General features: G+C 52.4%; 2 protein-coding genes across 2 annotated transcripts; both read right to left on the reverse strand.

The window, feature by feature from the left end:
- Positions 1-10,665: 10,665 nt before the first annotated feature.
- Positions 10,666-11,442, reverse strand: FNDC10 (fibronectin type III domain containing 10). The gene has a single exon (XM_044666783.1). It carries the CDS (start codon positions 11,440-11,442, stop codon positions 10,666-10,668), a length of 777 nt encoding a protein of 258 aa, XP_044522718.1.
- Positions 11,443-15,163: 3,721 nt separating this feature from the next.
- LOC123243051 (Golgi integral membrane protein 4-like) lies at positions 15,164-27,249 on the reverse strand. Its single transcript, XM_044671221.1, has 13 exons — positions 27,024-27,249; positions 26,695-26,744; positions 25,044-25,097; positions 24,570-24,720; positions 24,293-24,375; positions 23,749-23,877; positions 21,300-21,536; positions 20,707-20,861; positions 19,860-20,017; positions 17,654-17,721; positions 17,409-17,567; positions 17,204-17,269; positions 15,164-16,204 (listed from the first exon to the last, which is right to left on the reverse strand). Exons 3-13 carry the CDS (start codon positions 25,086-25,088, stop codon positions 16,124-16,126), a joined length of 1,332 nt encoding a protein of 443 aa, XP_044527156.1. The 5' UTR covers positions 25,089-25,097; positions 26,695-26,744; positions 27,024-27,249; the 3' UTR covers positions 15,164-16,123.
- Between the last annotated feature and the right edge of the window lie 209 nt (positions 27,250-27,458).

Below are 27,458 nucleotides of genomic sequence, written 5' to 3' on the forward strand. Positions count from 1 at the left end.
AGGAAGGAAGGAAGGAAGGAAGGAAGGAAGGAAGGAAGGAAGGAAGGAAGGAAGGAAAGAAAGAAGGAAGGAAGGAAAGAAGGAAGGAAGGGGAGAAGATACTTACTGAGAGGGGTAAGTATTCAGTGATGGGGACACTATGCTTTGTGAGTGAGGAATGAATGTTAAATGAATTGCATAGGGTGCACAGGGAAGGCACAGAGAAATCAAGGAGAGGATGAAGGAAGAGAGCCCTTGTGATTCAGAAACTAAAGAGGAAGTCCCAGATGGCCAAGGGAGCTCCTTTATAAAGACAGTAGCTGTAGTTATTCTGGGATCCCTTCCAGAGTGAAACTACCTCTTCATAGCTAAAGCTAAACTTGTGCTGGGGTGTGCAAAGTTTAAGAGGAGCTCTGTCATGGTGGAGTATAATCAGCTCCTTCATCTTTAACTCCCTACATCTGCATGGGGCATTATCAGGGATGTAGTTCCCCAAGTCCCAAATTGGGAGGACAGGACCAGGGCCTCATATACCAAATGCTTCTGAAGGGCTTTTGAACAGCTTGAAAGTGACAATCCTGACATGGAGAGGTATCCTGATATGGAATAGTATGACCAAGTGAAAAGGACCCTCAATTTGATATTAGAAGAGAGATGGGCTTGACTCTTGCCTTTGACCCTGGAAAAGTCACTTGTTTTTTCTCTGCCTCAGTTTTCTCATCTTTAAAATGAAGATAATACCTGTAGCATTTCCTCATAAGGTTAGTGGATCCGATCAACTGAGGTAATACATGTAAATTATGTAAACTGTGTAAAACTTAAGGCACTAAGAATTAATGATTGTATGAGGCAGCATTTTGTAGCACGATGATTCCCATTGGGTTCACCATGATGGTTTAAGGGGTTCACACTAAAAATTATTTTAATGGTGCTGTAAGCAGTAAATAATTGCCCAATTATGTCATAAATATAATGTTTCTCTGTGTGAACAAACATATGCATGGAATAGTATGTTGAATAAATATATAAAAATAGTATTTTGAAGCATTATAAGTTTTCTTATGTAGAGATTCAAAGCCATCTTAATCATGTGCACAATGATTTCAGTGTTCTCACTGAGATTACTGACCACTTTTCACTAAGAGACACATGCCCTTGTAGTTTCCCAACCTGTCATCAAATTGTTTCCAAACCCCTGCAAGGGTTCACCATTTCAGTGCAAACTGATTGCCAACAGATGGTCAGATTCATGCAAGTGTCTTCATTTGTATTCTATACACTGCATCAAAGTTGCTTCCTCATTCCTCTCTGTTATCCTCTAGTCATACCCCATCAGCTATGTAACCACATAATCAATATGTTGTATACATTTACGGTCTTTCAGCACAAATGTCGGGCTGGGTGAAAATCATGGTTGCTGGCTATGCACATTACATATCATCTTGAAATCATCATGGACCATCACACACATTTTTGCCAGAACAACCCTTATGTTGCTGTTCATTGCTGTACTGATATTCTTTTTCTGTTTAAATGTATCCTCTACTTAGGTTGTTAATTCTTCTACCCAATGGATTTTGTTAAATCCTTACCTTCTGCTTTACGATCAATACAGTGTTTCAGTTCCAAGGCAGAAGAGCAATCAGGGCTAAGCAATTGGAGTTAAGTGACTTGCCTAGGGTCACACAGCTAGGAAGTATCTGAAGCTAGATTCGAACCCAGGACCTCCTGTCTCCAGGCCTGACTTTCTAATCCCTGAGCCACCTAGCTGCCCCCTCCCAGTGGATTTTAAAATGAAATGGTTGGCAACACTGGTCAATCATTTAATAGACTTTCTATGAGAATGTAGCTGGCATCCATGTCCTAGGGATAGAAAAGAAGAAACTTGCGAAGGGACTCTTTCCTCACAGAAATTAGTTTATATATAAACATTGTTAAAAATGAAACAACTGATGAAATTGAATTTTAAGTACACTTATCATTTAATAAAAGTCCTTATCAGCCAGTCAAAAAGTAAATATTTAGGGGATAGCTAGGTAGCTCAGTGGATTGAGAATCAGGCCTAGAGACGGGAGGTCCTGGGTTCAGATCCGGCCTCAGACACTTCCCAACTGTGTGACCCTGGGCAAGTCACTTGACCCCCATTGCCCACCCTTACCACTCTTCCACCTAAGAGCCAATACACAGAAGTTAAGGGTTTTTAAAAAAATAAATATTTAATATTGTAAAGAGCTATTCATTTTCATCGATTGGTTAGATAGCTAAAATTTTTTTAAATTAATTTCCATCTCTCATCACAAAAGCTTGCAATAGAATTCACCTACCATTTCCTACAACATATTCATATGAACAAGCATATTCACTTTATTCTTGTTTTAAATCAAAATACAGAACTAAATTCAAAGCAGAAACAGATTCAAGATCTGTGTTTGGTGCTGAGCCAAACATTGCAAGCCTTTGTTCAAATAAAAAAGTCCAACATTGAAATTTAGTTTAAATATGATTGTTATATTACATTGAACATCTTCCAAGTTGTAACTCATTTTATTTAAAATGTCATGTATATTCAATTTTAAAGTAAGGAAATTTAATATGAAATCTTGCAGATAATAGTAGGCACGTGAGGTCTTGTTAAATTACTTTTCATTCGTACAGAATGTTCTACATAAAATATTAATAATTATTTTATGATTAGAATTTCATAATTTTGTTTAGAATTTTTTAGTTAGAAGTAGAATAAAATTATATATTTTGTAATTATGTAATGTACATTTTAATTTTTAGCTTTGTGGGCAAAAGATATTGAAGTTATTGAAAGACTTAGTGAGTAAATCTGAAAGAATATAATGGAGAGTATAGTAAATTATCCAGGGAATTCACAACACTTTTTTGTTGTTGTTGAAAGAGCTTTGAAGAACAGAAAAACATAGGGAACTACTGAAAAAGGGGAAAGTGCAGTGGGTTTTGGAGTCAGAAGACTTAGATTTGAATCCTGTCTCTGAATCCTCCCCATTGTGTGTCATCAGGCAAGTCACTTAACCTCTCTGGACCTTTCCCAATCTACAAACTGAAGGAATTAGACTAGATGGTCTATAATGACCATCAGATGGTTCCTTTTAGCTCTAAATCTATGATGATTTAGGGAGGGCTACTTAAAGACTAAGGCAGGGGGCAGCTATGTGGCTCAGTGGATTGAGAGCCAAGCCTATAGATGGGAAGTCCTAGGTTCAAATCTGGCCTCAGACACTTCCAGGCTGTGTGACCCTGGGCAAGTCACTTAACACCCCCCTCCCCCATTGCCTAGCCCTTACCACTCTTCTGCCTTAGAAACAATACATAATATTGATTCTAAGACAGAAGGTAAAGGTTTAAAAAAATAAAGAAATCCAAGGCTCCCTCTCTCACCTTAGCCTCCACCCAGGAATCTGCCACTCCTCTTTTCTCTCTCATCTCTTGTCTCCTCTCTCCCTCTCCCTCCCTCTATCCTCTGTCCTTCTATCTGTCCATCTGACTTACTCTTTTGCCTCTGTCTCTTTCTTGCCTTGGAGGACACTAGCATCAGAACAGAAAATCCATGTCTGTTCTTCATGTTAGTTTTCCCACCTGAATTGCTGGCAGCTCAGTTTTGGTTCATTCCTAGGCTTCCCATTATTATGGGAGCTCCACATTTCAGAGTAGACAGGAGGGATTTAGAGATACAAATGCCTCAAGGAGAGCCACCTTTGCCCCATAAGGGTTGGTGCAGACACCCACAAAGCCTATGCATAATGATGAGGAGGAAAAAGGAGAATGAATGTAAAGAGGAATAATAATAATAATGATAATAATAATTAATAATGATAATAATAATGTTGTTCCCCAGTGAAATATAAGCTGCTCAAAGGCAGGGAATGTTTCATCTTTGCCTTTGACTCCAAAGTGCTGCAGTAGATGCTCAAGAAATATTTGTTGAATTGGAATTAACCTTATTAATAGGGTGAGGTAAAAAACATCCTCTTCTATTTTACTGGTGGACCTACTGGACAAGCTGAGGTTAAAAGAGGAGCTGTAGCCCATTCCATAATAACAATAGATACCGTTTCTATAGCACTTAATAGTTGAAAAGTGATGTGTGTATGTGTGTGAATGATTTGACTTGTAAGTCAGTGGGGGAGTTGAGAGAACCCAGGTGTCCTGACCTTCCATCAGCTGTTTCAAATTCAGTCTAGAGTAACTATACTCAAGGGATATGGTGTTTGGAGAATCCCTACAAGTGCCACCTCCTGAATGAAATCTTTCCTGTCTTTATTCTATGTCCAGATTCATGATGGAGCCTGTTCATACTTGGCCTGAGAGCTGATTATTAAATGTTCAGGGCCTCCAAACCAGCAAACACTATAAATCAGGGCTTGATTTACTGTTTTGTTAAATGGTGTCAACTTAAGAGAGGGATAGAGAAAATGTGAATGATGCAGATTCAGCTTAAAAGTGTGTCTTTTGTACATTGCACTCAGTCCTCAGATCCAGTTGTTAAACATCAGTACATCATTGTAATATACCTATTACAGTACCTATATACTGAAGCAATGGGCTATTATTACTTATATTATTACAATGCCCTTTAACACCATTCTTGATACATAGTAAGTACTTAATGAATATTTGTTGATCAGTTGATTGGCACAGCGCAGACCAGCCTGGTGCTCACCTCAATTCATTTCAGCATTTACTAATTGCAGGGCAACTAGTGGCTTAGTAGAAATAGAGCCAGCCCTAGAAAGAGGAAATTCTGGATTCAAATCTGGTCTGTGACACTTCCTAGCTGTGTGACCCTGGGTAAGTCACTTAACCCCATTGCTTAGCCCTTACTGCCTTTTCTGCCTTGGAACCCATTCTTAGTATTGATTCTAAGACAGGAGGTAAGAGTTTTTCTTTTAATTAAGTGCTTGCTGGCTACAGGGTCCTGTGCTTCTCTACTCTCTCTCTTGCCCATGATTCTCTCTACCCTAGGACTAGGTGACTTGAAGCCAAGCCAGACCTACCTCAGCATGGCATCACCTCAGTCCCTCCCCCACCCCCAGCCTGTCACATTTGCTGATTTTGGACCATTCCCTAATCATCTGGGCAGAAAGCCAGACTGCCCTGAAAATGTCAGTCTCTCTTCTGCTCCCTTCCCTCCCTTCAACCCTTGTAATTTATGTGCCACTTGCCAGGGATGAGTAATTCCCCTGCCTGGCTGGGCCCTTCAGCTGAAGGATAGGAAGGAAAAGGAGAGAGACCATAGTGTAGCTAAGAGTAGATACCAGCCTCACCCCAATCTGCCCACCTGTGCTTGGGTGCCAGGTTGGACAAGGTTTGGGCGGCCACCACCTCTTCCCTCAAAAGTAGGGGGTAGGATTCAATGACCTCTCGGGTCCTTTCGAGCTCTAGAGTATGATCCTATCAATCACACCTTGGAACAAAGATGCCGTTCATTTCTCTGCCTCGAAGTGACTTATCCATTCCTTTCTCATCCCTGAATTCCAGTTCGTCAAAATTCCATACCTCTTATTCACATTTAAATCTTTCTCATGTCTTTGCTCTTTTATTCCAGGACTATGGAAACATGATAAGTAGGGCTTGAATGTAGTCCAAACTCCTCTTAGTAAAGTTAAGTGACTTATCCATGGTCACATCCAGACCAAAGGCAATTAAAATTCTTGCTCTGTCCTGTCTGCATTATGCTTTCTTTCTTCTGCAAGGGTGTCCTAATTAAAGGTGAGAGGCAGTCTGCAAGAGCAGGACAAGACTGGAAAGAACTACACATTTTAGAGGTGGGCAGGGCAATGTAGATCACCTTCATTTTATGAGGGAAGAAACTGAGGTTGAAAAGAGGCCAGCCACGGGGTCAGTGATAGAGGTGGGCTTCAAACCCCAGGTCTTCTGACTCCCCAAACCAACGGGATACTTATCAGTCAAAGACTTCATGTGGTTAATCCTACCGAGCATGGATCAGACCCCCTTCCCAATTGCCCCATCCTGTTGGGGGATAACTTCCAGCTGCTGAGACAATTCATCCCCTCTGGAGGCTTTGGCTATTACCCAGTAGAAAGTTGAACGTTCAGCTTTGACCCGAGCCTTGACGGCACCCCCGTATTCTTTCATTAGTATGTTATTTGAGCATGTCCATAGCAAACTAGTTAAAAAGTGAAGCTACTAAGTGTGGGCCGTCTTCCTCACTACAGTAGCACCCCGGGTGAGCTCTGTAGCCAAGTCATCCTCGTTCCCCAAGATATCTAGGGTGTGGGGTGGTTTCCTCTAGTCCCTTTGACCGAATTGAGTTGAAATGTAATTTGAGACCATCCTGGTGCTGCTTGTCCTGGGTGCCAAAATTGCTATTATGGTTCTGGCCTGGACCCCACCTGTTCCCATTTGCTATAATGAGAAGAAAAAGTTCTGACCCAACTTACTCAAGGACTGTGGTTGGCAAGGAGACAGCGTGGCTGAAGACTCTATGGCACTCGAGCGCTTTCTAACCCTTCAGGACCAAGGACAGGGCTCAGACCTGCCAGGCAGATTCCAGGGCACCCGCTCCAGGCTTCAGCCGGCAACTTGTGGGAAGGCCAGGTGGGCTGCTAGGGACCCACCTCCCCCTTCCATTCTGGGAGCCTTTAATTGCTGCCTTTCCTTCTGCAGCACGCTCATATGGGTCATTAGAGAGACGTTTGGTTTATTTCTAGCTGCCGCAGGCGCTGAGCTGTCTCTGTCCTCCCCCAGCCCCCCTCACAGCCACCAAGCAGAACTGGCTGGCCCTGCACCCAACCCAGCTTCCAGTCTGGATCCCCAGGGGCCTCGCTCCCCTCCCTGAATGGGTCTATTGGGGCGGGGGAGACAAGAAGAATGTACATGCACCTGGAATTGACACTCAGGGCTGAGAACACGAGTTTATTTGCAGGCTGGCTCAATGTGGACAGGAGCAGTGGGCCTCTGACTTCCCTTCCCCCCTCCCAGCAAACCCAGAGAGGCCCCGAGGTCCACAGAGAAGGGAGACCACACCCAAGAGGTCGCATTCCTCCCCCCAACTCCCCCATCAGGAGGCTGCAATTAAACTTGGACATTAGACAGGCTGGACACATGAACACAGTGCAAAGCAGGAGTGGGGGTAAACCCCAATACCAAGGTGACTGATGGGCACCCTTGGGGGGAGCAAGAGTGGGGAGGAAAGGAGCTATCCTTATTCACATCCCCCATTAACAATTCCCCTGAAGGGCAAGCAGTCCCATTTCACAGATGGGGAAGCCTGAGGCACAGAACATCTAAGAGAAAGCTAGGAGAAAGGGGAGTCCTCTCTTGGGCTGAATTGTCCTGTCAAACCAACCCAAATATACCATCCCCTAATAAATAAGTATCCCACCCCCCAATATTTACACAGTAATATTTCCTTCGGTCTACCCAGACAGGAAAACAAAGATCATTTCCAATAACAAACATTGCACAACTACACAATGAGGCCACTTCTGGGGTGGCAAAGCAGCCGGCAAGGAAGAGGTAGGGAGTGAATCTCTAGGAAAGGAGGAGGCTGAAGTCTTCTGCCTTCCTCCCCTCTCCTTCAATAGAGGAAAGGGGGAGTTGGGGTTTAGGCAGGTCAATAAACAATGACTGGACCTGGTGACCAATCGCTCTCGAGCCTGGGTGCTTAGACCAAGCTGTTGGATGGGGCACTGGGCAGCTCAGGATAGAGGAGAAGCTTCCCATGAGAGCTGGGTCCAGGGACAAGGCCTAAGATCCTGAGGGACCCACCCCAGGAAAGACGCCAGGATCTCCACAGCTCCCCCCCCCCAAAGATAAGAGAATCCCTTTCTCAGAAGTTTTCCATCCTCTCCTCTATGACGGACAGTCTCCTGGGTCCCTCTTTGCCCTAGAAGCAACTGATGAGAGTGGAAACCCTTGGCTCACCTGACAATTCCCAAATCTCAGTGGTCCAAGCCCAACTGAATCATGGGTGAATGTTTTGGGTCTCAATGTCCAGCCATAGTCTGCTCAGCTGAGCCTCAGAATGGAGCCCTTCGGCCCAACCAGTGGTCACACTGGCGACAGCTGAGCCATGGCCATATAGTTACTTAAAGCTGCCCCTAACCACGTAGCCACGTGGGACCCAACTTCCTCAGAATCCACAGATTGGGCTCTTCCTTCCCTCTGTCCTTTGGATCTCAAGTCACCCCGGCACTGTCCAGATGATGAGCTGGCCTTGCCCCAGGAGAGCTGAGGGCTCCCTCCCTAGCAACCAGCCCCAATCCCTAGCTGGGAAAGAGCAGTAACAAGATCCTCCCAGCAAGGGAAAAACACAAAACCACAGAGAAGGAAGCCATCTGCCTCTCTCCACCCGCCCTCAAACCTCGGGGGAGAATTTATCCAGAAGCAAGTTTAGCCCAGGAGGTCAGTCATCACACTTCCAAGGGATGGGGGATGGGAAAACAGGGCCAAGGGTGGAAGGAAGAGGACCACAGTGCAGTTAGTATGTGTTTGGGCAAAGAGCACAACAAGGGAGTGTTCACAATCCTACCAGGCAAGATTTGACTGGGGAAAGGGGGCAAGGTGAGGGAGGAGGGACATGCAACAACCAGACTGAGACGCAGACACGGACACAGAGCATAACCTGCCAGGCCCAGGAAGCCCGAGCCAGCCAGATCACAGATCTGTAGACTCAGAGATGGAAGGGACCTTGGAGATCCTCCACCCTAGTTCTTCTCGGCGTGCAGGTATCATGGAATCCTCCAGCCCAAAGTCACTTGGCAGGAAGGAGCAGGCAAGGGATTGGCACCCCGATTCTACAGCTCCGGATCTGCTCTTCTTGACCTTAGACTAGCCCAAAGCAAAGGCCATCAGGGTTAACTGGCTCCTAACACAAGTGAACACAGCTCCTAGCATGGATGGACACAGCTCTAACATGGACGGATGGGCGGGTCTCCACGGGGTAAACTTTCCACACTAAGGCACGAGATAGTAGGTATTGGAGTGATGCAGCTAAGAGCTCAAGCTCGCTACAGGCTGGGCGTGGATGAGGGAAAAGAGGGCAAAGGCTGGGGGGAAGAGCCTCCTGTGGGGCCCCCTGGGGCAAGGCTGGGGGTTATGTAGGCAAGCCATTGGTCTTCATCAGGGAAGCTTCCATGAGGAGTACCGAGAAGGCAATCAGAAAAGCCTCCTCTCCCCCCCTATTCCCTTCTCCTGGGCAAGGAAGTGCCTCAGTGCAGTCTCCCACCCTCCAGGCCCGCTTTCCCCCCAGCAAACAAGAAGTTGGTCCACACAGGCACTTGGTGTGAGTCCCTCCTTCCTGTGTTGTGGCTCTTGGGCTCAGTCATCTATAATGGGAGGAGGCAAGAGCCAGCTGGGCGGGTCGGATTGCACCTCTCTGCTCCAAACCCTTCTTCCTAAGGTCCGCCAGAGGGGAGGAAGCACCTGTCCTTCTCGCTCTTTCTGCTGCTCCTGGGAAGCAATTTTAGGTGCCGGGAGCCAGGCTTGGCCCGAGGCTATCTCAACAGGCCCTCAAACCTCTGGGAAAACCCACCCAGAAGCACAAGGGGCACAGAAGGCCGGAGAGGAATCTTTTCCTATTCACTGCAGGACGGCTTCCTGCCCCCACCCTGGAGGGTGCTTTCTCTCCCCCACCGATGGCTCTGCTTTAATTTTAAGAAGTCAAATGAATTTGGGTTTGTGAATCTCAAAGGCTCCCCGAGGGACGTCCTGAGGCGTGGCCTGGCAGGCTGTGTGTGGGAGTCCGTGGGTTAGGTGATAGCCAGGAGACTTGGAGAAGTGGCCCTTTGAGAAGGGGAAAGGGAGCCGGGCAGGGATCTGCAGCAGCTCAGAAGGGGTACTTCTAATGGGTTTGTGAATGGGGAGAGGAGAGGAGAGGAGATGGCCTCAGAGGGAAGACAAGTCTCATCTCTAGAGCTGAATCGGAAGGGCTGTGTGCTGGTGCTAACTAGCCTAGGTCCCCGGGGCCCCACTCTCACGCTTGACTGTAAACTAAGTCCTCTCATTTGGCACAGGGAGGCGCTGTGGGCCCTCCTCCTCCCTCTGAGGGGCAGGTTCCCCTCCATTCCAAACACTGTCCTGGAAGCTGCTGTCCAGGCTTGAAATGTAATCAAAGTCACTCAACACTGATGGGGAAGGATTGGCTTCTTGAACCCCTGCTCAGATGTTCCCCCACCCTGCCTCTCCCGGGGTCCCCTCGCCTGGTGCCACTTGGAGCTGGGGGGGGGGGCGCCGAGAAGGGGGAGGACTGGGGCTTGCCTCTTCAGACTTCCCATCTAGGTCCCTGAGCAGTCTGCACCCCACCCTCCAATGCACTGGCCCCAGTTCTGGGGACCGGAGTGGAGAGGGCTGGGTCGGAGACCAGAGGAAGGGCCCAGGTAGGCAGGCAGGGGGGATCCGAGGGATTTGGGGGAGGGAAGAAGGGTTTGATTCAGGTTCAAACAAATGCATCCCCCATCCCAGCAACCTGCACCACCGTTTTGGAGCCCTCGGTTTTCCCTGCCCAACTCTGGGGGAACCCCCTCCCCACATCACCCAGTCTGGGTCCAGGCCAGGCCAGGCCAGTCCCTCAGGGCTAAGTCCGAGGCGGCAGAGCAGAAGGGCCGGTTCGTCCCATTTCAGGGGTCGGATACAATCCCAGTCTCTGGCCACCTGCCCTGCAGGCCGCTGTCCCTCCCGCGGTTGGTGGCCCGGCCTTCAGGGCTGCCTGCGGCCCCTGGGGCGGCCGAAGGCGGGGTGCATGAGGTTCTCGGTGATGTAGGCCACCAACAGGCAGATGATCACGAGCATGACGCAGATGGAGCCCCCGACGGCCGTCATGGCGATGACTATGTCTCTCATGCCGGCCGGCTCGGCCGCAAACTCCACGCATTCAGCAGGCGGTGGCGGCGGTGGCGGCGGCGTGGGGGCGGGCGGAGCACCGGGCCGCGGGGGCTCCCGCCGAGGCCGGCGCAGCAGCGGCTGCAGGCACAGGCGGTAGCGCACGCTGTCGTGCACGTCGGGGACCAGGTAGTCGCGGCAGGAGGCGCCGAGCTGCACGCGGTCGCACTGGAAGCGGGTGTAGCTGCCGTCCCAGGAGCAATTGAGCGCGAAGCCGCGCAGCTCTCGGGCCGGCGCGGCGGGCGGCGGGCGCCACTGCAGCAGGACGCTGCTGTTGCGGAGCACGTTGGCCACCAGCGTGCGCCCCGCCGAGCGGTACGCCTTGCACAGGCGCTGCTGGCAGCGGAAATCGGGCTCCGGGCTGCGGAAGCACAGGCGCCCGCTGCCGGCCTCCTGGCCCTCGCTCAGCACCTTGTACGGGCACCACGGTGGGTCGGGGCCGGGCTCCGCCTCGGGCTCGGGGCTGGGCGGCGGCGGCTGTGCGGGCGGCACAGGGTCGCCGCGGGCGCGGGACTGTGGGGCCGGGAGCAGCAGCGGCAGCAGCAACAACAGCCAGGGCCAAGGCAGCGCGGGCTGGCGGGGGGGCGCGCTCATCGCGGCTGGGGGCTCAGCTGGGGCGCCCTGCGCCAAGGTCACGCGGGCGGCCGGCGCGGGGGCTGGGGCGGGGGCACGGGTGGCCGCTGCGACGCCGGTCTCCGGGCCCTCCGCGCCCCCGGGGCATCTCCCAGGCGAGGGGATGGGGGCGCGCCGCTCTGGCCGGCTCCTGCAGCCGCAGCCCAGTGATCCTCTGGTTCTCCCCGCGCTCCGCTGCAGCGGCCAGCCGGCTCCCTCCTCCTCGCGTCTCCGCCCCCCGTCGCCGCCGCCGGAGCCTGCGAGGCAGGCGCGTTGGAGAGGCGGGCGGGCAGAGCGCGGAACCTGGCGCGCGCCCCCTCCCCTCCTCTCGCCTCCTTTCCTCTTCCCTCTCCCCCTCCCCTCCCCGTGCCTCCCCTCCCTTCTTGTCTCCCTTCCCCGGGGCTCCTTTCCCTTCCCTTAGTCTCTTCTCAGCTTCTCTCCTCTCCCCTCGCCTGCCTTCCCCGCCCCCGCCAGCGCCCAGTGCGGGATCCCGAGCCGCGGCGCCGCGGTGGGGGCGGAGCCTACATTAACCCTCGCCTCGTCGCCTCGTCCCTTGGGGAGAAAAAAAGAACCTGGAATCTTAGGACCGCTCGGGAGAGCGCCTGGGGGTCTTCCCCAGCCCTGGAAAGAGCGCTCTTCCCCTAAGGGCAGGCTGACAATGGGAGGGAGAAGCTTTCCCTGGCAAAATGGTGAAGTCATTGACCTTGTCGATCTACAAATATTGATTAAGGGCCTACTTTATGTCGAGCACTGCCTTATTTAGGCCAGGGGACTTGGACTTGTGATTTTCTGGCGGGGTATAAACAGTGAAGAAACTCCCCTTTGCTCTCTCCATCCCTAATGAGAGTTCCTTCCTCCTGAGATTTGTTGTTCAGTTCTGGCTGACTCTTCTTGACCACGTTGACCAGAGCCATCTATGGGGTTTTCTTAGCAAGGATACTGGAATGGTTTTGTTGGTTCCTTCTCCAGTGGACCACTCATCCAGAGAGTAAAGTGACTTGCCCAGGGTCACACAGCTAGGAAATGTCTGAGGGATTATTTGAACTCAGGCCTTCCTGACTCCAGACCCAGCTCTCTATCCACTGAGCTACCTAGCTGTGGCTAACATGATCTCCCCTGAGATGACCTCCAGTTTGTCTGTCCGGAGTTATTGCATGTCTGTGAACATAGGAACTCCTTGAGACCAAGAACCTGTTCTTTTTTCCCCTCTGTGCTTTGGCACGGTGCCTGGCACATAGTAGGTGCTTAATGAACTCTTGTTAGCACAGGTCAGCAAGTTAGAGAATTGCCTAAAGGTCTGGAAATACAAAACTCCTGCCCTCTGGGATCTCCCTCCTTCCTGGGAAAAGTAACATGTACACACATAAGGAGCTACAGAACAAAAATGAGGTTGGGAGAGAGGGGCTGGGAAAAGGCCTCCTGCCTATGGCAGTTTGACCTGAACCTTGAAGGAAAGCAGACCCAAGAAGAGTTTGAAATAGGCAGGAAATAGCAGAAAGAGAGGACCACCTGCATGAAGGCAAATATCGGGGATGGAAGCTTTGAAGGAAATTGGAGGGCTTTCCACAAACTATTTCATCTGAACTTCAAATCGCTTCTTTGAAGTTAAAGAGGACAAATTGTATTCTCCACATTTGACAGATGAGGAAACTGAGTCACAGAGAGGTTAACTAACTTGAACAAGGTCACACCACTCTTAGTAAATGTCTGAGGCAGAATTTGAAGGCATACCTTCCTGACCCCAAGTCCAGGAGCAAAGATATTGCCTAAATGACACTGGCTGTGTCTCCCTTCCTCCCCCATAAGACCCTTTCCAGAACCTCATCTGTAAAAGCTCCCAAGATGCCTTCCAGTTCTAACCTTTTATGACTAATATTAAGATTTTATGGCTGGATTATTATCCCCCAGAGACGAAGCAGTTGAGTAATATTACAAGAGAGCTGGCTTCCAGTTCAGGCCCTCGGGTTCAGGAAGACATAAGTGATATTGAGATACATACTGGCTGTGTGATCCTGGGTTAGTCACAGTTTTCCAGAGACCAAGGCTGGCTCTCTAGCCACTGCAACACACTGCCTCACACGACTCCCCTTTAAAAACTACCTTTTAGGGGCAGCTGGGTGGCCCAGTGGATAGAAAGCCAAGCCTGGAGACAGGAGGTCCTGGGTTCAAATTTGGCCTCAGACTTTTCCTGGCTATATGATCCTGGGCAAGTCACTTAACTCCAATTGCCTAGCTTTTCCTGCTTTAAGTATCTGACATAGTATCAATTCTAAGACAATTCTAAGGTTTTGGGGTTTTTGTAACTACCTTTTGACCCACCATCTCAATCCCCCACCCCCACCCCAGGCATTTTCACTGGCTAGAATTCACCCCTTCCTCCTCACTGCTTGGAGCCTCCAGTCAGGTGTCCCTTTCCCAATCCCCTCAGCTGTCAGTTCTCCCTCTCTCTTCAAATTCCTTTGCAACATACATAAGAGTATATTTTATATACATATATATATATATATCCTCCAGGTCTGGAGAAGAGAAACCCTACGTCTTGTTTTCTTTGTGTCATCAATGCCTGACACGCTGGTTGAGTTTCCACTATTTCCACTCTGCTGAATTTTCTTCACCAAGACAGCAAGAGAAACTTCCCCCAGGTTGGGGTTATATCCCAGGTGGGTGGGTGCCGAGGGACAGGAGAGGGATTGGGTAAGCCAGGAGATAATCTCCAAGAACAGGAGCCAAACCATTCTGGATTAGAAAGGAACCAGCCAGTCAGACTTGGATAGAGCAAGTTTCTGGGGAACTTTCACAGTCACAGAGCACACTGTCCAGTCAGGAAGGAGAATCTTGGAGAGAAAAATAGAATTCTTGGGTCAACCTGCCAATTGCAGGAGGTTAACCACGTTAGGTTTGAGCCCTATGGTTTTTCCTCCAGAAAAGAGCCCAGAGAACGAATGACTTCAGCCTACCTTGGGGAGCATGTAACAGGACTTACAGAAGACTTTCCCCCTATCAGTGTGGTTATTCCTGGGCGTTCCTAGGGAAACAAGTCCCGGTCACTTTCATAGAAGCACCAGAGAAGGATTTGGGGGATGGTCCCTGGATCAGAGATTGAGAACTAAAATGGCCCTTAGAAATCATCTAATCTAGTCCACCTTCACATGTTAGAGATGAAGAAACTGAGTTTCATGGAATTTATATTACTTTACAAAAGTCACACAGGGAGCAATGGAGATGGAATCTGAACCCAGGTCTTCTGAGTCCATGGTCCCTGCACTGAACTGGCTCATAGGTTCCAACCCACTTTCCTGCTCTGAGTGAGTTAAGGGTAAAAAGAGTTCTGAGCAACCTGGGAAAGGGTGAAATCACTCTAGAACACCAACTAAACAGCCTCACCACACCACTCATCCAGCTCTAGGTTATATGGATAACTTAGAACTTTTATCCCACCTCTCTCTCTCTCTCTCTCTCTCTCGTAGGAAAAAATAAAAAAGCATAAATCTATTATCGGAAAATCCCCACTTCCTACACACGCACACACCTAGGAGTGACAGAGAAAGATCACTTCCATCTCCTTCCTTTTCCCAAGAAAAATTCTGGATCTCTTACTAATTGGAGACCAAATAAGGCTTTGGTGCCAACCTCTCAGGGCCCCATGTCCCCTTCTCCCACATCAGCATCACCTAAAGACAATGAGTGTAACTCAAAATTTTATTTTCTGTGTGTACAAAATGGATATTAAGGCCCAACTGACTATACATTATTTACAGCATCTCCACTCAGGGCTCAGCCCCCCATCCATGGCTGACCCTTCTCCCCTACTGGACCTTGGCTGAGTGCATGTAACTAAGGGCCTGACACCCCCACCTAGGGTCCGATTCTCTATCCTGCTGGGCCCCTAGAGGTGGGGAAGAATTCTAGACTCTAATCCCCAGAAAGTGACTGGAGGAGAAGAAATGTTAGGGAAGGGAAACAGGAGAACCTTCAGGAGCCAGTCTTGGTCTCTCCTTTATGCCCCAAGACTGAACCTGGGCCCAGTTCCCAAGCTCTCGCCTCCGGCACCCATCGGAGTTCTGAATTTAAGTCAGTCAGAAATCTGAGACTTGGCCCTGTATGGCTCTGTCCATCCCAGCTGGGGCTCAGCCCTTTCCCTCCTTGGTGTGTCTATGGCAGTCGCTCTCTTTTCTGGTCTGTAGAGAAGGCTAACCAGTTGGTTCCCCTCAACAGGTCCCAGTTTCAGCCCATCCTCCTCTCCAAAGGAGCCCAGAGTCATAGCATCACTGCCCTGTTCTACTGCTGGAAGAAGCCTTTGACCTTGAGGCCCTGAGCAGTCCAAATCCCAACATTAGGCTCTTGTGGCCTGTGGCTGTGCAGTGAGTCAGAGAGGGCAGCTATCTGAGGGCTAGAGAGCAAGGAGCAAGAGGTGATGCTCAGCTGCAATCCCTAAGGCCCACATGGCCCACATGGCCTCATGCTGTTCTGGAAAAACAAGTAAGGAATGTGGGATAATCCCCAGTGTGCACTGGGGCAGGAGGGCTGGAAAGGTGGAGCAGACTCCACTCTCCCTCCTCAGAAGCCTAGGCTCTGACACTTCCCTGCTCTCTCTAAGCTCCGCGGGGCTCTTCAGGAAGACGTGGAGCATGGGGGGTTCAGGAGAAGGGAGGGAGGTGGAAGGTCAGTAGTAATTGTCTTTCTGGCCAGGGGCCTCTGGGTGACTCCTGGTCTCAGGTACCAGCTCCAGGTCAGGGTTCTCATCCTGGGGGAGAAGAGGGATGCACACACATTGGTGGAAAAAACAAAGAGTTTAGTCAGAGGATGAAGGTTCAAATCCTGCCTCAGTTACTTAGAATCATGAGCTCTATGCTGGAAGGACCCTCAGAGGCCAGCTAGTCCAACCCCCTCATTTTACAGAGGAAACATTTGAATCCAAGTCCTCCGACTCCAAAGCCAGTATGCTCACAACAAGCAGTGGGAATTTGGGCAGGTCACTAGATTTTCTGAGCCTCAGTTTTCTTATCTGTAAAATGAGAGGGTTAGACTAGATGGACCCTAAAGTCCCTCCCAACTCTAGATTTAGGTTCTTACACTTGTATTTGTGCCCACACACACCTTCAGGCCTAGCCTATGAGATATGACTAAAGCAGCAATGGGCAAACTTTTTTTTTTTAACCCTTAACTTCTGTGTATTGGCTCCTAGGTGGAAGAGTGGTAAGGGTGGGCAATGGGGGTCAAGTGACCTGCCCAGGGTCACACAGCTGGGAAGTGTCTGAGGCCAGATTTGAACCTAGGACCTCCCATCTCTAGGCCTGGCTCTCAATCCACTGAGCTACCCAGCTGCCCCCGTGTGGGCAAACTTTTTAAAGTGGGGGCCAAAGGAAAGGAAATGCTCATCTGTCAGTCTGTTTCTAAGGTAACTCTTTTGAAATTTCATTGTATTGTATCCTACTCACTGTATTCGTCAGATTAGGAATAATGTCTCGGGCTGGATAGAACATTTCAGGGGGCCGCATCTGGCCCGCAGGCTGTAATTTACCCATCACTGGACTAAAGGATGCTGGTTTCCTTTCTTCCTTATGATGCTAAGAAGTGCCCACCTTCTTTCTCCCATGACCTCCAGGCCTCTGACTCCAGAAAATGACTAGGGAAGGGGGAACATCTCCCAGCCCTCTCTCATTCCAACTATCTGGGAGCCCCCAGACCAACACCCTAAATGCTCAAAGCCCCTCAATTTGGCCTTTATTCCTTCAAGCCTTACCAGTTCCTGGTCATCCTGGTAGTCATTCAGTAGCTCTGTGCCAGTCCTGTGGCGTCCTGCTCCAGCCTGAGTCCCAAACCAAAAGGCAAAAGTCACTTGATAGGACTTCTAACAGCCTCAGCTTCTCAATCAAGAGTAGCTGGTGTCCCCCCTTCCTCTTCCTCCTCCTCCCAGCTGCACCTCATGCTGTCTGGCCATACATCACCTGGCCCTGCTCCTCTGCTGTCTGTTCCTGGGACTCCTGAGCCTGCTGGGCTCTCGGGGCCCCCTCTTCCAGCCTCGGCCGTTCTACCTCTGCCTCTTCAAACTCATCCTCACCCTGGTTGTTGGGATCATGGGCAGGGTCCGCAAGGACATCAGACCCCTGGAGAGAGAAGCAGGGGTAGGGAGGGCCCTCCAGGTACCCCCTGGAACCCCCAGGCAGGCAGGCCCCTGGAACTGCGTACTCACCACTGGCCCGTGGGCCCCTGCTTCCTTCCTGAGCCTCATGTTCTCCTCCCGATCGATCATGCCAGCATCTGAAGAGGGAGGGCACAGGGATGAGCCCCAATACCTTAACCTGGTGGGCTGGGGAGGTGCCATCCGATCAAAGGTCCCAGGCTGCCCCATTCACTGCACAGAAAGGGAGGCAGGTATGGGAGAGGGTGATGCTAGCTCCCCCTGGGCACCCATTCTGGTAGGATCAGCTCCAGCCTCTAAGACTTTAACAACTGTGGCCTACTTTTTAATGGGCCTTAGATGCAGTTAGGGGGTAGGGGTGAGGGACTGAGGAAGGATCTCTTATTATTATTATTACTGAGTCACTGATTACTGCTTTCTCTGACCAAGAGCACCAGGCCAAACCAATCCCATTCTCTCAGTCTCTGTCTCTTTCTCTCTCTCTCCTTCTCCCCCCATCCTTCCAATGTCATCCTTCCATTGTCATCCTTCCAATCCAGCTTTCCACACAGCAGTCTAACCCTGCCACTCCTCTGCTCAAGAAGCATCAGCGATTCCTTAGTGCATCTAGAACAAAATACTGGACTGCTGGAACCTAGATTGTCCCTATCTCTCCTGCATATGCTTGTACATGTTATCTCTTCAGAGACGATGTAAGCTCCTTGCGGGCAGGAGCTATTTAACTTTTCTCTCTTTGCTGGCTTAGTGCCTAGCAAAGTGCCTGATATAGCTAGCTAGCTTTCATACAGCACTTTAAGGTTTGAAAAGGTCTTTTCATATGTTATTTGTTCCTCATGACCCTGTGAGGTAGGAGTTATTATTATTCCCATTTTCAGATGAGTAAACTGAGATAGAGGTAAAGTGACTTGCTGCCCAGGGTCTTACAGCTAAGCACTTGAGGCAGGATTTGAACTTTGGTCTTCCTGACTCCAAGCCCCACCTAGCTGCCTGGTAGGACCGTTCCAGACGGACCCCTCATTCTTGCTTTTATGCTGAAGTCAGCCCGGCCCACTTGGAGCTCCTCATATTAGAAAGTCAATCTCCCCTCTATGTGCTTTTGAGTCCAGTCTGTTCCCCACACCCGCAGTGCCTTCCTTCCTTCCCTCTGCTTGGTCGAGTCCTCGCTTCCAGCTCCGGGGCTGCCTCTGGCTCTTCCTGCCCTGTCCTCACCCCCTTCCCCATTCACTCTGCATCTCTCTGTTTTGTGTCTCCTTTTCTAGGTATGTGTTCTTCCCTCCAGCAGAGGGCAGAGTCTGTCTGGCTCTTGCTTTTGGGACCCCAGTGCCTAGCACACAGTAGGGGCTTAATCAGCGCTCACTGCCTTGAAGGGCAAGAGAGTGTTGCCAGGGAAGCCCCCTAAAAGCAGCCCGTTCTGGTCCCTGGAACTCCCTGCGGCCGATGCAAGAAAAAGAGGGAGTGAAGGGCGGGAGAGGCAGTTCCCGCTCTTCTCCCCCAAGGCTTGCCAGCGTGCCATCTCTGCCATCTCTCGGCGTGCCCCCTGGCTTGCAGCAGCGGATCCTGGGCACGGAGTGGCGTCTTCTGCCTTGTGACCAAGTATTCCTGGGGCGCAGCGCTGCTGTGGTACAGCGCTGCTATGGTGCGGCGCTGCCATGGTGCGGCGCTGCTATGGTGTGGCATTGCTATGGTGTGGCATTGCTATGCTGCTACGCTGCGTCTCAGCGTCTCCCCTCTGACTTAGGACAAGTGACGTCTTGCACGCCCAGACACAGAATGATGTTTCCTCTGGCTTGTGCCAGGGTGTCCTCACCAACAAAGGGCTCAGAACAGGAGAGCCTTTGGGGCATCCAGGCTGTCTCCCCAAGGGGAGGAAACCAGGCCATCTGGCCCAGCCCCAGGGGTCGTGGGGAGCCAGAAGGCCCCTGGGAGCTCCATCTACCCATATCCTCTCATTCTGCAGAGGAGGTAATCAAAGGCCCTTGGAGGCAGAGGAGGAAGGTGACTTGCCCAAAGTCTCACTGAGAATAAGGGACCAGGCTGGAATTAGAACCCAGGGCCCCTGGCTCCAGGTTCAGGGCTCTTTCTGGACTCTGCTGCCTTATTCACTTACAAAAACAAATAATATGGAAATGGGTTTGGTGTGATACTACAGCTCTGGGAGGGGAAAGGAAACAAATATGGATCATGTCACTTTGGAAAACTCATGTGGAAATAAAGAGGTCCCCCGCTGCCAGACTAGGTCGGGGTCTCAGCCACGTACCCATCTCTAGCTCCGCCTCGTCGGGTCCTGCCCGCCTGTGGGCCCCTCTTCCTGGGCTGGCTGCTGGAAGAGGCTGGTCCTGCCCCTGGGGCTGGCTGCTCAGGGGGTCCTGCTGGCTCTTCTCTTGGGCATTCACTTTGTTGACGATATCTTGCCAGCTGGGGATGGAAAAGGGACAGGGGCTAGGCCTCAAGGCTCCCTCCTCGGGCTGTAAAGTGTGCAAAGCATCTCCTCTGGAGCCGGGCCTTGGCTTTCTGAGGCCCAGAGAGGTCCTAAACAGCCCAGGGATCCTCCGACCCCCGTCCATCCGTCCCTCGCTCCACACGCCATTCCCCGGCCCTTTGGGGGGCACACGCTTGGGATTTCCTGACTCAGAGCTCCAAATGCTGAGGCGAAAGCCCTGGAATGTAGCCCGGGGGGGGGGGAGGGAGGGGTCAGGAGCTGGTCTCGCCCTTCGAGGCCCTCTTGTCCAAGCTCCTTCCTTTCCTAGCTGAGCCTGCGAGGCCTCCAGGATTCCCACGCAGCGAGGCGAAAGCCAGCCTGGGGAGTCGGGGAACAAAGCCACAAAAGTGTCCCATGTGGTAAGCATTTGGGGCATAAGCACATTCACCCCATCAGGGGAGGAAAGGCGCCTCGGCACTGCCTCCCGGAAAGAGCCCCCCATGGCGCCTCCAATGGGTCATTTAGGAGCCCGGCAACGCCCAAGGGCGCTCCGGCTCGCCCTGGCTCGGCTGGGCACCAGAAGGACTTCGGTGTGCCAGCGGCCAGGACTGCGGGAGGCGGCCGAGGGGAAGAGGCCCCGTTTCCCTCCTTGCCCCCCACCTGGGGTCCCAGGCCAGACACCCACCTCTGCATCTGCACTGGTGGGCTAGCAGGGGCTGGGGGGGCCTGGGGCTCTCTCTCCAGCCCTGTGGGAGGCTGCTGCCGAGGGGGCCGACCCCGAGGGCTGGGTCTCTCAGGGGAGGCGGCCCCGGGGGCTGCCACCACCACTACCTGCTGAACCTGCGGGCAGGGGGAGGCAGCTCAGTGTCCCTGGCCCAAGGTGCTCCCCCCGGCGCTCTCGCTCTGCTCAGGCCTCCTGGGCACAGGCAGGGTGGCCGGCTGGGGAGGACGTAAGGCTGGGGGGGGGGAGGTTCTGCACTTCTAGCGACACTCTCTACGGGGTCCAGAACTCGGCTTCGCCGCTGGCGGGGCTCGGGGTCCCAGGGACCAGGCCGGGGATCTGGGAGCTCCCACGACACGGGGGGCACCCTAGCAAGCTCTGGCTTCTGCGACTCCCCGCCGGGGCCTCCCTCTCCCACCCTGGAAGCCTTGGGGAGGAAGAGGAGGAAACGGCTGGTGAGAAGCGATTGTCTAAATGACTTCCGACTCCGGCGGCCTCATCCGCAAGGAGGGGAAACAGCCAGAGCATGCGGGGAGGGGACGTGGGGGGAGGCTTACCGGGGGCCGGCCTGGAAGGCTGTTAACGGTCCTGGTGAATCGGAGAACAGGACCCTCGAGGGCTTTCTGGGGCCAGGAAGGGGGCCCGGAAGAGGGCGACTTCAGGTCTGAGAAAGGTGGCTCGGCTGGGGGCAAGGCCCGTGTCCCTGGGCCCTGCGCAGCCGGAGGGTCCCAGCCAGGAGGCAGCTCGGGCTCTGGGGGGCTCAAGGCCGCCCTGGAGCCTGTGGCAATGAACACCTATAGGAAGAAGGCAGGGGGGCAGGTTGGGGCCCTGCTGAGACGAGCTGCTCCAGACTCTCACCAAGTCTAGGCCAGGGTCTCCCCTCCTCCACTACTGGAAGACGTTACCAACTGATCTGGCGCCCCCCAAAATCCTGGCACATGATTTCCACCCAGCCTTCCCCCAAACTTCCAGAGCTGCCCTCCTTTCCTATCAACATCCCCAAATGCAAATGACACAACCTTTTCTTTTTCTTATTTAACCCGTGCCTTCTGTCTTCGAATCAGTACTGTGTAGTGGTTCCTAGGCAGAAGAGCAATGGGGGTGACATGACCTGCCCAGGGTCACACAGCCAGGAAGTGTCTGAGGCAAAATCCGAACCCAGAACCTCCCGTCTCTAGGCCTGGCTCTCCATCCACTGAGCTGCCCAGCTGCCTCCAACATAACCTTTGACTCCATTCATTCATGAAGTGCCTGTGATGGAACAGGAAGAGCGCCAGGCACTGGGATGGAGAATACAAGACCCAAACCGACATGTCCCTGGCATCTACTCCTCCCAAGGGAGAACCAAACAGATCGGCCCAAGTCTATACAAATAGGAATCATCCCCTGGGAGGACCTTCAGGTCTGTCTCTTCCAGTTCTTTGTGTCCTTTAACGCCCAGGAGGGAAGGAAAGGCGATGGGAACCAGCCTTTACGCAGCACCAGCTCCATGCCAGGCGCTGGGCTATACAAGTGTCCTCTTTGCTCTCATGAACCTGTTAGCACAGAGCCTGGCCCACATTTGGACCTCATACATACCCCCTCACTGACTACTGACCTAGGATAGGGGGAATCAGGATGGGTCTGGGCAGGAAGCCTTCAAAGAAGTTAGGGATTCTCCTGGGAAGGCGGGGGTGCAAGCCCCAGAGAGAAGGGTCTTCTTCATTCTCCCAGCCACTCTCTCTCTCTCTCTCTCTCTCCCCCCCTTCCTTCCCCCGCCCCCCCCCCATTACGCCTGTACATTGTGACCTAGCCATCAAGCCTAACCAACTCTCCCATTCTACAAATGCAAAAACTGAGGTCCTTGAGGTCACGTGCCTCGAAGAAAGCCCAAGGTCACACGGGAGCCTCATGAGAAGCTGCTGAATGAAATAGCTGTTAACGGCAGGAATGCCGATCATTTATACAGATTCTTTTTACTGCAGCTTCATTGAACTTATTGTTTCAATTAATTCTTTTGTTGATTCTTTAGGGTTTTCTGACTAAATTATCATATCTCCAAAAAGTGACCGTTTTGTTTCTACTTTGCCTAAGCTTATTCTCTCAATGTCTCTTTCTTATTAGCTTACTGTTTATACAAAAATGTTATGCATATATATATATGGTTTTTTGCAATCAATTCTACTATATTAAACAGTGGTGGTGATAATGGGCATTCCTGCTTTGTCCTAATCCTACTGGAAAGACATCATCAGATTTGTATAATGTTTACTCTTGGTTTGGGGTAGATACGATTTATTCTATTAAGACTCGATCCCTTCCTAGCTGTGTGACCCTGGACAAGTCACTTCACCCCCAATGCTAGCCCTCACTGCTCTTCTGGCTTGGAATCAGTACACGGTATTGATTCTACGATGGAAGGTGAGGGTTAAGGAAAAACAATAGGTCCATTTATTCCTATATTTTCTAGTAGTGGTTTTTTTAAATAGAGAGGACACAATAGATGTCTGGGGGAAAGGCTTAGCCTCAGAGGACAGAACCAGGACCAGTAAATAGGTGGGAGCTTCGTGTCCAGAGACGTCTAACAGTCAGCTGTCTGTCCCACGGGGGAGTCTGTCCTGGGTGATGCTAATCCAAGGTTCAGGTCCTGATAACCAACAACATTTTAGGGAGCCCTCATAGCTGAGCAAACGGCGGCACGAGGAGCCCTTAATACCGGACTTCTCGCCTCCGTCGCTTTTCGATCATGGCTGACCCTGTAACCCTGTTTGGGGTCTTCCTGGCAGGGCCCCCGCAGCGCTGTGCCGTTTCCTCCTCCAGCTCACTTGACAGAAGAGGAAAGTGAGGCAAACAGGGTGCAAACCTGCCCAGACTCGCCCAGCTAGCGAGCGTCCGGAGCCAGGTTTGAACTCGGGAGAAGCTGCCCCTGACCTCCGACGTCAGGATCGTGCTTTTCCTCGGCGGGGGACACTCCCATCGTGCTACCCCCACGGTCAGAAGTTCAGGGGAGCCCTGGCCTTTGTCTACCTGAGGCTTCCTGAGCTGAGCCTGCTGCCTCGGGGGCTGCTGCTGCACCTGCTGGCCGGCCCCAGCCTCCTGGAAGCTGGGCATCTTCTGCAGGGCCTCCTTGAGCTGCCGGAACTCCTCCATCTGGGACTAGAAGAGGGGAGAGGGAGCAGGAGAGAGAGTGGGGCTCATGACGTGAAGCTCCCATTTCCTCATCACTCTCCCCCCCAAGATCTGAGATCGAGGGACTGTAAAAGGGAAGGAGAAGGAGACAAACATTTAGGAAGCACCTGCTGTGTGCCAGGCACTGGGCTAAGCCCTTTACAATTATGATCTCATCTGATCCTCACAGAACAGTTCTTGTTCACAAGAACAACTCTTGGAGGAGGGTGCTAGAATGAGCCTTGTTTTGCAGACGAGGAAACTGAGGCAATAGAAGTTATGTGACTTGCCCAGGAGTCACATAGGCAGGAAAAAACCAGAAAGAGGCGGAATTCGACTCCAGGTATTTGGACTCCCAATACAGCACTCCTGCTGGGTCAGGATGGTAGGTGCTGCCTCTCACCTGGGCATTCCGTAGCTGGGTGTGAACATCCTGATGAGCCTTCCTGAGAAGCTTGCTTTCTTCTCGGAGTTTAAACACTGTGTCTGTGGGGTGGAAGTCAAGCGCTGAGGCCCCACCTCCCCCTAGACTGGGCCCCCCCAAGGGGCAGGGGCCCCACCTCCCCCCCAGACTGGGGATCCCCAAGGGGCAGGGGCCCCACCTCCCCCCCAGACTGGGGCCCCCCAAGGGGCAGGGGCCCCTTCTTCCCAAAGCTGAGCGGCAGCTCCCCGGGCCTCACCCTGCAGACTGGCCACCTCACTGTCCTTCTCCCGCTGCAGCTGGGCATAGCGCTGCCCATGGCTCTCCAGTGCCTTCCGGTGCTCCAGCCTCAGCCCGCTGTGCTGCAGCTGCAGGTCCAATAGTTGCTTCTTCACGTCCTCATGCTGGTTCTGGGAGTAGAAGAGGGGGTGGGGGCCCCACAAGATTCGGTTTAGCACCGGCTCCCCTCACCCCATCGCGGGCTTTTCCTCCCCCCAGGACAGCTCCTCCCAGGAGCAGAGACGTTCAGAGAGAGCCACCCCGGTGCCCCCCGGGCTACGGCTGCTCCTGGGCTGGGTCCAAGCCCTGAGCTCGGCCCGGCCCGGCCACACAGCTCCTGCTGGGCTGCCAGAGACGCCTCTCCGAGCCCAGCCCCCCAGCCAGTGCCCAGGGCCGAGGCCTGGGCTGGGGGAGGACGCCGGATGCGGCCCCCGCTTCCTCCCCACGCCCTCACCTTGAGGATCCTGTGCTGGGAGCTCAGGGCCCCGTAGCGGTTCATGGAGTCTTGCTGTGGCCCGGGCGGGTCCGAGAGGAGAGAACAGAACAGGACGCAGAGCGGTGAGCAGGTGGGAACGGCTCTCCCGGGGGCTTGTCGCTTGGGGTCCGCCAGCCCCCAGGGCTCCGTGGGCAGATCTTGGGGTCTGCGAACCGCGATGGCAGAGACGACATCTGCGCCCCGAACAGCTGGCTTCCTTTTTAGGACCTAAAGCGGGGCTGGGAGGAGGGCCCGCAGGCCCACCAGAGCGCCAGGACGGCCCCCACTGCCTAAAGGCCACAGGCACTCCCAGCATGCCCCTCGGTACCACGAAGGGCACACCCAGGTGGGACGTCCTCTGGACTGTCATCCACCGTATTTCTGGGCCTCTCCAGAGCCCTGGAAACCACCATTCACAGAGAAGCTGCTCAGGCTAATGCCAGCCTTAACTCTTCTCTAAGGCAAGTCTTCCACGGCCCTCACGTTGGCCTCAGTGAGTTAACATGGAATATTTGAGCGAGAAACGTCTTCTAAACACCATTGAGGGGCTCAGCGGATCGAGAGTCAGGCCTAGAGACCGGAGGTCCTGGGTTCCAATCTGGCCTCAGACACTTCCCGGCTGGGTGGCCCTGGGCAAGTCACTTGACCCCCATTGCCTAACCATTGACCACCAGTATGCAGTATTGATTCTAGGGCAGAATGTGAGGGTTTTAAATAAATAAAGACCATTGAGGCCAAAGCCTCTCCACCCCTAATCTTGTGGAAGCCCATGGACGAGGGAGGCCCAGGGGATGAAAGGGATGTGTCCAAGGTCACACAGCCAATGAGGACTAGAACCCAGGGATCCCCACTCCCAGGCTGGTGTCTCCTCGGCACTGCTCCTCCCCTTACAATAATCGTGCTGGTCCTGTCCTTGCTAGCCACAGAACGGAATCCGATTTCGAGTCCTCTAATTCGCTAATTCTTCCTTATATATAAATGGAGGTTTGAACCTTGGCCTTCACCCCCCCGAAGTCCCTTAGTGTTTCCCAGAATTCCCTCTGATCTCTCCTGCGCCTCCCCGTCACTCCTCCCTCCTGCTCTTTGCTCTCCAGAGCGGGCTGGGTGACTTTAGCCCCTTTTCCCTCTAGTTCTTTATGTTAGTTTATTATTAATAAAATCTTGGTTAAATGTAATATTTAGTTATCGATTGTTCATTTTAAAATCCACACTTTCCAACCGCCTCAATCCCAGGTTGTGAAGTCTGACGGTCAGACACACATCTTACCCCCAGAGAATGCCAAACAGGCTTCCTCTGCTATGCTCATCCCATTATGCCAACACCAGAGATCTCCTCTCCCAGCTACAGCTCAGTGCTGGTGGGGTCCTTCCTGGCCTTTCTTTTTTTAACCCTTATTTTCCATCTTAGAGTCAATACCGTGTATTGTCTCATAGGTGGAAGAGTGGTAAGGGTGGGCAATGGGGGTCAAGTGACTTGCCCAGGGTCACACAGCTGGGAAGTGTCTGAGGCCAGATTGGAACCCAGGACCTCCTGTCTCTAGGCCTGACTTTCCATCCACTGAGCCATCTAGCGGGCTTTTCAGTCTTAACATACAGACCCTCCTCCCCTTAGCCCCATGGCCCCACTGACCTTTTCCTTGTTGAGAGCTTCCTGTGCCTCCAGTTTGTACACTAGGAAATCTGGAGAGGAGAGGGCCTTGCCATGTACCCCATCCCACTGCCAAGATACTTTCCTCCCACCCCACCATGGTCTCTGGTTTCCGGAATCACCCATGAAAAAAATCACCCTGATCCCCCCAACCCCCCAAAGGAAGTCTGTGTTTGTAGCTTCCAAATGGGGAGTCACGTCGAGCCCAGAAGGCACCCACAGAGACCATCCCCTCCCTCCCCTCCCCACTGGGCAGGGCCCCCTGCCCGGTCTGGGTGACGTGAGCCCCAGAGCCACGTCGGGTGCGCTACCTTCCTTGGTCTTCTTGTGCTCCCCTCGTTCCTTCTGCAGGGACCTCTCCAGGCGGGACCGATGCTCATACACCACTGTGGGAAAGAGCAGAAGGCTGGGGAGAAGAGCCGGCCCAGCTCCAGGAAGGGGAGGGGGTCAGGGGCCCAGGTCCGGGCAGACAGGCAGGAAGAGAGCGAGGTGCCCATCTCTTAGGTGGGTACGCTGAGGCCTTGCCTGGCTTCCTGGTACCGTCAGAGCCTACTAGGATACTCCTTCTCTTAGATCACAGTCTTCAGGGGGGAATTGGGCGAATGGGGGGACGCTCAGCATTCTGGAGGAGAGAATACACACACACCCCAGAGAGCCACAGGCCTCCTCCTCTTCCCTCATTCCTTCCCCCTTGGTTTCCCTCCCTATGCCAAGTCACAGGCCACAAACACACTCTGAAAACAGAC

The sequence above is a fragment of the Gracilinanus agilis genome, chromosome 3 (genome assembly GCF_016433145.1).
Source record: "Gracilinanus agilis isolate LMUSP501 chromosome 3, AgileGrace, whole genome shotgun sequence".
Taxonomy (NCBI): domain Eukaryota; kingdom Metazoa; phylum Chordata; class Mammalia; order Didelphimorphia; family Didelphidae; genus Gracilinanus; species Gracilinanus agilis.